Below are 12,298 nucleotides of genomic sequence, written 5' to 3'. Positions count from 1 at the left end.
AGCCCTAATCCTTACATCCCTGGTTCTTTGGGTGACTCTGAGTAAGTCGCTTTTCTATAACAGTTTCCTCATCCATAAAATGAGAAATACTTTTGTCATGGGGATTTCTGCAAGGATTAGATAAAGACTCCATTTGAGAAAAATGCAATATAAACACAAAGTGTTCCACCAGCCAGACTGCGGTAAATTATCTATTTTTTGAAAAAAAAGATATATCAACTCTTTCAGGTCTGTACAGCATTGATGTATGTGGAGCGTGCACAAGCTTCTGTTTACTTAAGAGGGTTCCCGGGATCAGGAAAGCAGAATGCAATTCCCCACAAATCACCTACAACCTTTAGCAGAAAGACGCCTGAAAACATAGAATTTGATTTAATTGAATTATTCAAATATATTTAAATCATGCACACTACAAAAAAATATGGCATTTTATCAAAAACAAAACAAAACACCCCACCCTATCCACATTGGTTACAGTCTCTTAAGATTTTGGTTTAAAAAACAGGTGGAAACTGAGGAATTTTATCAACCAAAGTCTGGTCTTTCACTTGATACTTAAAACAGAGTAGGGTTTGTGTGCCTCACTTCTTCCTTCAGGCGGTACAGCTCTCCCCACCTCTCTGTCTTTAGCGAGGCAGCACTCTGCTGTGTCATAGGCAGGAATGGTTACTGACTGTGCGCCCAGCTGGGCACCTGACCTGAAGAGGGTGGCGGTTCCACAGCTGGCTAGTGACCTGGCCGTGGCATGAAGGGCTCTGCTCAATGGGAACAATGCTTGTTATCTAGGACAGTCAAGCTGCTCTCTCTGGAATTGGGACTGGGAAATAGAGGAATAGTAGAAACAGGGAGAAACACAGCAGACATGAGAAATGGCGGCCATGTTGACTGTGAGGGAGAGGCAGAGAAGGTAATTAGTTCCTAGGGCGGCCTCGGTCCCCTGCCTGGTTGTTCAATTCCCGCTAGCCATGGGTTTTCTTCCGATGAGCCCTGGCCACTGAAGGTACGCTGATTATGTCTCTGTCCCTTGCCAAACCAGCCTGGTTAGGAATTTTCTTCATCATTTCAAACTATAAAGCACATCATACTTATCTTTTTTCTAGAGTAGGTTTTCAGAAATTTTACGTGCCCAAGTTTATTAATTTCTCACTTCTTTTGTTCATCATCACATCGGGCATAATTTTGAATTAATGTTGTTAAGTTCTGTAACTCTCTTTACAATACAAGACTATTTTTTTTGGATGAAGAAGAGAAATCTGCATGATTGGTTTTGATAGCAAGTTTCATTCATGTTTTGTTTGTTTTTTTCTGTGTTCCCACCGTAACCCTTGGCTGATGAACAGGACTGACAGAGAGAGTGGACTATTTGACTAAAAGTAGCCCTACTGGTGCTTCCCCTGCATGCTAATCAAATGGGTTGATCTTATACAGGGAAGTCTTTACTGATTCTTGTAAACTAAATTTCAGAAGACAGTCTGGCTATTTTCCTACCGATTTAGGACAAGTTAAATTGTATAAATTAATTGTTACTGCCAAGAACTGAAGAGTGGTTGCCTGTTTCAACAAGCTAGGATTTGACCCCTGTTTTTCTGCATATTTTTTCAAAAATTAACATAGTTTATTTTTTAGAGCAGTTTTAGCTCTAAAGCAGTCTTTCTCTTTCTGGGTTTCTGTCCAAACTAAGAGTTGGCTGAGGCCAGGCTGGGCCAGTTTGGGTAGATGGTGAGGGGCTGGCCAGGCCTGGGAGGCCCCTGCAGACTTGGAACTGTGCTGGACCTGGAACCCAGAGGTCTTTGCTGTGGCGAGCTGTTTGCACATGAGGCTCGTGGGGGATCCGGCACTTGTCGTCTGCCTTTCAATGCAAAGTCTGCGATGGAGATCATGTGTGACGAGGAGTGACGGTAAGAGGATAACTGAAAACACGGTCGGATGCAGACCTTGTGTGAGGCTGTCAATGTTCGTAGGTAGGAACAACATTGAGTACCTACCACATGGATGGTAGAGGTCACCAAATGGTAGTTTGGGCTAAATTTGACAAGAATTTGGCTTTCCTTTCAGTGATGTAAAAAAGGAAATATTTACACATTAAAAATATCAACGTTTAAAAATTGGGAGATTGCACATTAAAATTTGCATTTTCATTCTCTGTTGACGGAAAATGGGACATCTGACAGCACTTGACCCTCACCCCCACATGGCAGTGACTGGCTGGAGCTGAGCAGCCTCTGGCCTCTTTAGACAGGGCGTACATGACCCTCTTTTATCTATCTGACTTCTGTCTACATTGGAATTTACAAACCTCGATGCCAAATGCTTTACACATGTTAATTAATTTAATTTGGACCCACAACCAAGAGATGACAGTAATATCCTTGTTTTATACATGAGCAAACTGAGACTCAGAGATGCTGAATATCTTGATTAAGGTTACACAAAGCTAGTAAGTGGCAGAGTTATAGTTTGAATTCAGGGACGTGAAACTCTAAAACAAATGTCCTTTCTAGTATAATATAATGGCTTTACTATGAATTTACGTGATTATTTGGGCTAAAACTCAATTTCATTTTTTTACTGTTACTTTTTAAAGTATAGAGTATTTTATTAAAAAAATTTTTTTTATTGCAGTAACATTGGATTATAACATTATACAGCTTTCAGATGTATATCATGATATATTTCAATTTCTGTGTAGATTACATCATGTTCACCACCCAAAAACTAATTATAATCCATCACCACACATGTGCCTAATCACCCCTTTTGCCCTCCCCCCTCCCCCTTCCCTTCTGGTAACCACTAATCCAGTCTCTGTTGCTATGTGTTTGTTTGCCGTTGTTTTATCTACTACTTATAAGTGAGATCATACGGTATTTGACTTTCTCCCTCTGACTTATTTCACTCAGCATAATACCCTCAAGGTCCATCCATGTTGTCACAAATAGCTAGATTTCATCATTTCTTATGGCTGAGTAGTATTCCGTTGTGTATAAATACCATATCTTCTTTATTCATTCATCCCTTGATGGGCACATAGGTTGTTTCCAAGTCTTGCCTATTGTGAATAATGCTGCAGTGAACATAGGGGTGCATGTATCTTTATGCATTTGTGTTTTCAAGTTCTTTGGATAAATACCCAGCAGCGGAATAACTGGATCATATGGTAGATCTGTTCTTAGTTTTCTGAGAATACTCCATAAAGTATAGAGTATTTTAAAGCCATAAATATTAGTTTTCTATTCTGTAATTTGTTGCCACAAATTTAATGGCTTAGAGCAACACAGGTTTGTCGTCTCACGGTTCTGTAAGTCAGAAGTATAAGATAGGTCCGAAGGGCTGCATTCCTTGTGGAAAGGTTCCTTGTCTTTTTCAGCGTGCAGAGGCAGCCTGCTTGCCTTGGTTTGTGGTCGTTTCCTCCATCTTCAGAGTGAGTCAATTTAACATCTGCTTCCATTGTCCCATCTCCTTCTCCTGCCTTTCCCCTTCTTGTCTTCCTCTTATAAGGATACTTTGATTACACTGAGGCCCCCTGGAGAGTCCAAAATAATCTTCCCATTTCAAAATCCTTAACTTAATAACCCCAGCAGTTTCTTTCCACATAAAGTAACAACTTCATAGGTTTTGGGGATTAGGGTGCAGACATTGTTGAGGGGCCGTTATTCAGCCTACCACACCAATCTAGCTATGGGCACCTAACTTTGATCTATTTCCGCACAAATAGAGTCACCTTACAGCATCACAAAACACTGGGTAAGCAATTTACATATCCTCTACTGGTACCAAAACATTTGCTTAAAGAAGCATTTAGTGTAATATAAGTGAAGTGAAAGCCCAAGAAGGCTGATTGTAATCAAAAGAGGACTTTAGTAAGTTATCTTTATGTGAATCCAAAATGTGTTGCATTTTTTTATTTCCGTGGCAGATATAAATTAAACCATGCTCTGCAGAAGATCAGAATTCTATAATCAGAAATCAGCATCTGCAGATATTGTGACATTGCACCTGCATGTTTTGAAGTGAAGAACACAAAAATACCAAGCACATATAAGAGGCTATCTTTAAACACTAATAATTTTTGCCTTTTCAAAACAAAATATCATAAATATATAACTGTTATTCCTATTAAAGTCTTTGAAAGCATGCTAAGTTTGCAGATTTAAATTAAACTACTCTTTCCTTGCCACTCAAATAGCTCTTCTCTTAAATGGTGGCTCCACAAAACAGTTTTTATTACCAGCTATGAAAAATTAAGCTTACAAATACACTTTGAAAAAAAGTAAAACAAGGATTAGAATAAACTTGTCATCCCAAAGATGTGATCTTTAGTTTCATACCATAAGGTTGTATTTCTATGTGAGAACTGTAGATTTGAAACCATCATGATTATAAAATAAGTTATAGTAAGACAGAATTGTAGTCTGAATTATTTTGATAATTCTGTGGGTTTTTTTTTTTTTTTTGTGGCTTCCCTTGTGTAGATCTGGTTTCTACTGTAGAGTTTCTCTCTTCCTCAGGACCTCCATTATTGAACCACATTTCGCTGTCTGCAATGAAAATTCTTATGTGATCTACAGAAGGGCCTTCTTCTCCTTTTGAAAAAATTTGTAGATTGACTAATGTTCTTCAATTGTTGATAACACATGTCAAGAACACATTTCTTACTATATCCTCTTGGTGTTTGAGTCTTACTGTTTGTGGGAGTTTTCTGTGTGAACTTTTATCAGCAATGGAGCCTTGTGATTATTAAGTGTTTTCTTTGTTCAGTGACACATCTTACTAAATATTTTAAATCAGATAATCTAACAATCGAGTAACTAAGCTTTAGTCATCAGTTAGCAGGTAAGATTAAATTGTATTCATGTTTAAAAACTTATTGCAGAACATTTAGCCTTTTTTTTCTTCCTCCTCAGGTAAGCAAATGCTGACCATTTGGGAGATGCTGTTTTGCTATCTTGGGTGAGGTGAAAATGCAGAAGAAAGATAGCGTTAAAAACAGCTGGTCTGTACAGGAACAAGCGTATTCTCTACATGCTAATCTGAGTAACAAAGATCCAGAATTGTTCTTCAATATAAGCAAGTAAATAAATAAATAAAGCCAAGAAAGCTAAAGTGAATTTTCTCCTCTCCTTTTTTTTTCATTATATTATTGAAAGTGAGTAGAGAGGAGAGTGTAAAAAATAGAAATATAAATTAACTTAGGAAAAAACTGATATCTTTATAATGTTATCCTCCCACTTGGGAACATTTTATTTTCCTCTAGTTATTCAAGTTTATTATGCATCTTTGCATTAAATTCAGTTATTTTCTTCACATAGGTCCTTTGCTTTTCTCTCAAATAGGAGCAGTCAAGTATAATGAGAATGGGGCTGTTTCTTCAGCTTTTGATTGTGAGGAAATTCTTTGCCAGGAATTTGTTTACTTACAATCTTTCTTGTGATTTGCTTCTTTATTTACAATCTTGCTTGTAGTTTTCTTTTTTTTTTAAGATTAGCACCTGAGCTAACATCTGTTGCCAATCTTCCTTTTTTTTCCCTTCTTCTTCTTCTCCCCAAAGCAGCCCCAGTACATAGTTGTACATTCTAGTTGTGAGTGCCTCTGATAGTGTGTAATTTTCATATATTTCTTATTTTTCTGCCTTAGAGAGAAATTTTAGCTAGTAAAAACTCAGTTGTGCCTCAGTTGAAAAGATCTGAACAGACATTTCTCCAAAGAAGATAAACAGATGGCCAAGAGGCACACGAAAAGGTGTTCAACACCATTAACTATCAGGGAAATGCAAATCAAAGCTACAATGAGATATTACCTCACTTTCTGTCAGAATGGCTATAATTAACAAGACAGGAAACAACAGGTGTTGGAGAAGATGTGGAGAGAAGGGAACCCTCGTACACTGCTGGTGGGAGTGCAAACTGGTGTAGCCACTATGGAAAACAATATGGAGATTCCTCAAAAAATTAAAAATATATCTACCATATGATCAAGTTATTCCACTGCTGGGTATTTATCCAAAGAACTTGAAAACACAAATGCCTAAAGATACATGCACCTCCATGTTCATTGCGGCCTTATACACAATAGGCAAGACTTGGAAGCAACCTATGTGCTCATCAAGGGATGAAAGGATGAAGAAGATGTGGTATTTATACACGATGGACTACTACTCAGCCATAAGAAATGATGAAATCTAGCCATTTGTGACAACATGGATGGAGCTGGAGGGTATTATCCTGAGTGAAATAAATCAGAAGGAGAAATCAAATACCGTGTGATCTCACTCATAAGTAAAAGATAAAAACAACAGCAAACAAACACATAGCAACAGAGATTGGACTGTTGGTTACCAGAGGGGAAGGAGGAGGGAGGAGGGTGAAAGGAGTGATTAGGCTCTTATGTGTGGTGATGGATAGTAATTAGTCTTTAGGTGGTGAACATGATGTAGTCTACACAGAAATGAAAATATATACAATGTACACCTGAAATTTATATAATGTTATAAACCAATGTTACTGCTATAAAAAAAATAAAGCCATTAAAAATCATCATACAAAGATTTTGTCTAATAGATGAAAATTGAAAACATTTACTCTAGTTTTATAACAATGACTTTTTGTTTTCATTATTTAACAATAGCACATTCTGTTCTGGTGAATTATCTATCATTTTTGTATTTTCTTGGTTATGATGTAGTTTTCATACTGCGAAGGAATAGGAGAGAAGGCCTGGAAAGAGGGTCAGGGAATAGATTGCACTACGTCCTACAAAGTCAGGTGAAATAATTCAAATTTTGTCATGCCGGCAATATGGAGGCATTTACGGTTCTTGAACAGAGACATGAGATCAAAACGGGGGTTAACGGAAGGTAATCTGCCAACAGTGTTTGGGCTGGATGAAAAGGGGAGAGATTGGGTGAAATAGAGTCCTCCCCGGAAGAGACCACTTAGAGAGCCCAGGAGCTGCACAGGCATGAGTTACTGATAAAGGCCTGCACCAGGATAGTATTGGAGGGAGTAGAAAGGAATGAAGTGGGTGTGAGGGCCATTATGAAAGGAGAGTTGGTGATTAGTTTTCTTTACAGGACAACCTAGATAGAGGAATAAAACATGAATAAAATTTTGAGATTGAGAGACTGAAAGAATGACAGGACCAGGAATAGAAATAGACCAGAGAGGGAGTTTATTCGAAGGGGAGGATAGGGAATTCAGTTTCAGACATGCTTTCTTTGGATAGTAGCAGAACATACAGGTGTATATGTCCAAGGGTCACTTGGAAAATACTGGACAGGGTCTTAAAAATGGAACTGGTCTCGTATGGATTTGGAACCATCAATGTAGAAACGAGCGTGGTGGCCGTAGGAGTAGATATTTCTAATGGAGAGAGTTTAAAGGAGAGGAGCAGAGGCAAGAGCACAGGACGTTTGAACACCAGTCCACATCTATTTTATTTTCCTGACCCTTATCTGAAATCCCATTGTTCACTATGTGCTCATGTCAACACGGACCTGGCCCACATTGTTCCCCACTGTGTCTCCAGCCCATTGACCAGTGCTTGGCACACGGCAGGTGACAAAACAGCATCTATTGAGTAAGTGATAGAATGAAGAAATAGTGCTTGCAAATATTCAGATCTTCAAATAGTCTCAAGTGTGACCCTAGATAATTTACCTAGTGAAGGACAAGTGTTTTATCAGACAACACATTTCAAAGAAATACGCATTTTGCTGTTTAGCTTTTTTGTGAATTTGGGTTCTGACCTTGTATTTTGGGGTGTGACTCTTCAAATGCGACTGGAGGCATCTTGGTTTTTAGAGAGTTCTTTTCATTTTCATTTTCTCCCTTTGAGAAAAAAAATAGAGATTGAACATGATGAATTTATGTAAAAATGAAGCTGAATGTAAAATATAATACAGAGTTTTTCATTCAATTATCAAGCAAGTCTTTAAAATTGATCATTTGTTTATGATGTACTAAAAATGACAATCCTTGCACATAAATGAATATTTTCGGCTCTACTATTGAATAATCAGCCTTTCCCTCCACAGCTTGTTGGTCACAGGTACCCTCTCTTTTTGTAGGTGTGGTTGCTGCATCCATCTGGCACAAGTTCCTGTCCATTTTGATCCTGACTTCCCACAGCCCTAGCATTGGTCCTGGCCTAGGTCTTTAGTGGTAGACTATAAAGTGATGGAGAGAAGAAAGCAGTTTAGTGCCTTTACTCACAGCTGTCTTCTTGTCATTTGCCTCTGCCTCATATGTCCAAACATCTAAGCTTTCCTTTGAAATGTAGGTAAGTCTCACTGGACACGGCCAGTGTATGCCTGGGAATGTTCCGATGGAGACAGAGTAAAACAAGATATAAGGTTAGAACATAGAAAGATTGGCTCCCAGGCTGCCCACAGTCTCATTGGAGGGGGATAAACACGCAAAAATCTAACTGCGATGAAATGTTATAAGTGATGAGATGTTTGTAGAGGGTAGAGATGGGGTGTAGAGATGGAGCGGTCAATTCTACTGGAGTAGAAGGGAAGGAAAGGAGACTATTAAAAAGGAAGGATTTGTAAAATCAAGATGAGATTTTTGTTTTCCAAATGGACAAGGCCTGGAAAATATTCTAGGCAGAGGATGCACATTTAGCAAAAGCCCAAGGTGTGATTGTACATAGGTGGAAGGAACTACAGTAGAAGTGGTTGGATGGGAAAGAGCGTGAGAAGATGAGGCTAGTGATGTAGGAAGGGACAAGGACCCTGAGAGTGTTGTAAGCTTTGATGTGGAGTGGGACATTATTTATAGGCACTGTATGTCAGAAACATTTTAAACTGGAAAGTAAATTAATCAGATGACTTAATTTAAGCCTCATGGTAATTGAATGTGTTACCCAAGGCAGCCATGATTATTCTTATGTCAGTGAATAGGAAATTGATTAAGTGGCTAGAAAGGTATGGATCCCTGGATGTATTATGAAGTAATGATAAAGCCTTCTGACTTCAATCAAGTAAATTACATCGTGTTATGATGTTATCCATAGACATTTCCATCATAGTCTTTACATGTATACAAATGTAGATTTATGTGAGTAGAGTCTTATTTCGGAGGACAAGAGAGAGAGTTTGGATTAGTCTGAGTTTGAAGTTCTTGATTTATTGGTTATTGACAAATCTGAATTACCTCTGCTATTTTGGTTTGAGAATTAACTATTTAAATGACATTGAAAAATATGAGGTAAATTGATTTGTTCCTTCCTTGAAATTTTCCTATAGAACTCAAATCATCTATTTGTATTTCAGAAGTGTATTGTTTAAATGCCATTTTAAAAGATTCTATCCTGTGGAGGAAGATATAGTTTTAACTTTCTGTCATTTTTAATATTTAGCACATTTGAAACTGGAGAAAAACTGTTTTTCCTATACCCACAGGTTATTGTAAAGAATATATGCAAATAATTCCCAAAATATGACTTTTAAGATATAATGTGATGCTAGTAGACATCATGACTGACATCCATATGGCATCCAAAAATTATCCACAAATTATTGGAATGGCATGGGATAGACCTGGAAAATACTGGACAGGGTCTTAAAAATGGAACTGGTCTCGTATGGATTTGGAACCATCAATGTAGAAACGAGCGTGGTGGCCGTAGGAGTAGATATTTCTAATGGAGAGAGTTTAAAGGAGAGGAGCAGAGGCAAGAGCCATTAGTATTTTATTATTTGACTAGACTAATGGAATTTTTAGAAAATATAGTAAAAGATGAGACATATTGCTTGCCATTCCCAATAAGCATAAGTGGCTATCTCAGATTCATAAGGATGATTGCATTAGAGTTACACAGAGAGAGTATATTAGTTTGCAAGGACTGTCAGAACTGCTTTTTGCTTTCTGTCTAACATCCCTTTATCCTGTGGGTAGAGTATTTGGAAAAGTTGATTCAACTAATATTCCTCCTGTTCTGAAGCAGTAAAGCCTAGCAAGTTAGCTCTCAGGCGCTGAAGTCAGAACAGAGTTCCAATCTGGGCTCTGCAATTTGTCAGTTGTGCGTAGCAGCAAATTATAACAGGACGCAGGGTTCTTGTGACGCTTCAATAAGATAGTGCTTGGAAAGGGGATAGCACCTTGCTTGGCACATAGTAATTGCTGTTAGCTATTCTGTTCTCCAAGAGAATAATATATTAGCTATTTTTATGTGCTCTGTGGAAAATAATCATGATAGCAAGGGTTAAACATCACCGTGGTGACTTTCCCAGAGAGAAACACAGCAAGGCTAGCTGAAGGGAAGTAACCAGCTCAACATTTGTGATAGTCTATGAGTTTTTAAACATATAAATAATGTTTAAAGTGTGGGATTATTTATTTTGACATAAGAATTAGAAAGAAGTCAAGAGCAGCCTCATGAAGCACCTCCTCCACATCTCCTCTGCGAGAAGAGTCTACATTAATCAGAGAAGGCAGGCAGGTTTTTCAGGGCTGTGTTAAGTGATCTTGGAGTTTTCTATACTCTAGGCTCATTTAAAGCTGAATCACTAGACCATGCTGTTCTAGTCTCTGAGGTACACTCCTGCTCATACTTGACATCTTTCATCCAATTCTTTTAGATGGGAAAGTAATTATTACTCTGAAAACCTTATGTAGCTCTTTTAGGTAAATCTAGTGAATAATTCATGAAAATTGTTTTATGGATGGCTGTAAGTGAATATTGATCATATAATTATTATTTTGGACCTAAACCCATCATAAAAACACAAATTGCTCACAATCATAATCATAGTAATAATTGCCACTTAAGTTCCTATATGTGCTTTATATACACTGTCTCTAGTTTGTATAACAAGGCTACAAAGCGTGAATTATCTTCATTTTACAGACTTAGAACTTATGAAAAGATCTGTTTAGAGGAGAGTTCCTCCACTTTGGCAGTATTGAAATTTTGAACTGGACAATTCTATGTTGTGAAGGGCTGTCCTGTACATCCTAGGATGTCTAGCAGCATCTCTAGCCTTTACTCTTTAGATGCCAATAGCATCTCTACCCCTGAGCTGTGACAACCAAAAATATCTCCAGACATTGCCAATTGTCCTGAGTGGCAAACCTGTTCCCTATTAAGAAGTCCCGGTCTAGAGAAATTACTGTTAAGATGTAGTTTACTGAGACCAGAATGTTTGACGTTCTTTGCTGAAACTAAATCATATCACCAATTTAATATTAGAGAAATGATTCTATTTTGGATCATGGTAAAAGTGAAAATCAACAATGAGTAGTCTTAGTTGGCTTTCCCAAGTCCTAATATAGTGTTCTAAATATTTCTTATTCTATTTTAAAGCAAATATATGCAGAATATATAAAATAATGGGGATAAACCCAAAGACAGAGAGTACATGACCTGGAGGGTAGCAAGAAAAACAGTGACACAGTCTTATATATCACAGTGTTGATTAAAATCCATCGCCAGACAAGAAATGAAGAGAGTCAAGACTGACTCAGGAGGGTGAGGAGCGTACCTGTCCCGTTGATGGCTGAGACTGAGAGCTCGGGTCAGGACCTTCTTTATTCTCATCATTCCCCTCTCTAGGCTTCACCTTGTTGAATTTTATTATTGGTAGTTTAAACATCTTCTCCGAGGTCGTTCTGAGAACTTGTTTTAGGACTGTGTGTCTCCAAGTAGAGAAACGTACTTTGTTTTTCTTTTCATTAGTAGACAAGCCAATTAGTTGTTTAATCAGGATTTTGCGCTGGTTAATTCCTAGAGGCAACTCTCTAGCTAGTCAGGGCTTTGGCTTAAAAGCAGCAAATTACTTCTGCTTGGGCGATTTGAATTCTGTTTATGAACTGTACAGTCAAAATTCTCCTGTGAATAATTTGTAAGTGGGGAATTAAACAAAACTTCATTGTTGATTTAAATTGTTTAAACGTGATCCCATTGCTCATTGATTTATTTTTCTTTCTTTCTAATTATCCACCTACCTATCTCTATCTATCTAATTTTAATCAAAGTAACACATGCAAATCATTAAAAAATAAAATTTGCCTAAGGGCTCATAATATAAAGTCAACGGATCACTTTCCCAAGGTCCCCATCTCTAGTCCTACACCATGATGTCACTAATTTTTCCTTTTTCTGTTCTTCTGGTGACTCTTTCTTTCTTCTTTGTTTTATAAGCCATTAGTATTTTATTATTTGACTAGACTAATGGAATTTTTAGAAAATATAGTAAAAGATGAGACATATTGCTTGCCATTCCCAATAAGCATAAGTGGCTATCTCAGATTCATAAGGATGATTGCATTAGAGTTACACAGAGAGAGTATATTAG

The 12,298-nt window shown here is 37.6% G+C and overlaps 2 protein-coding genes across 2 annotated transcripts in view; one reads left to right on the top strand and one right to left on the bottom strand.

Annotated features, from left to right (window-relative positions):
* CPNE3 (copine 3) overlaps positions 1-5,100 on the top strand; it is a 176,684-nt gene extending 171,584 nt beyond the window's left edge. The window contains exon 19 of the transcript XR_011493077.1: positions 4,905-5,100. The gene's annotated coding sequence lies outside the window, so the exon portion shown is untranslated. The remainder of the gene's footprint in view (positions 1-4,904) is intronic.
* The window catches only part of CNGB3 (cyclic nucleotide gated channel subunit beta 3), a 128,651-nt gene extending 117,051 nt beyond the window's left edge, over positions 1-11,600 (bottom strand). The window contains exons 1-2 of the mRNA XM_070480963.1: positions 11,486-11,600; positions 7,745-7,826 (exon numbers count right to left, since the gene is read on the bottom strand). Of these exons, the coding sequence (XP_070337064.1) occupies positions 7,745-7,826; positions 11,486-11,596 (193 nt within the window). The 5' untranslated portion in view covers positions 11,597-11,600. The remainder of the gene's footprint in view (positions 1-7,744; positions 7,827-11,485) is intronic.
* Between the last annotated feature and the right edge of the window lie 698 nt (positions 11,601-12,298).

The sequence above is a fragment of the Equus asinus genome, chromosome 12, assembly GCF_041296235.1.
Source record: "Equus asinus isolate D_3611 breed Donkey chromosome 12, EquAss-T2T_v2, whole genome shotgun sequence".
In the NCBI taxonomy this organism is placed as follows: Eukaryota; Metazoa; Chordata; class Mammalia; order Perissodactyla; family Equidae; genus Equus; species Equus asinus.
Note: the sequence above shows the minus strand (reverse complement) of the source record. Positions and strands in the feature narration are given on the sequence as shown.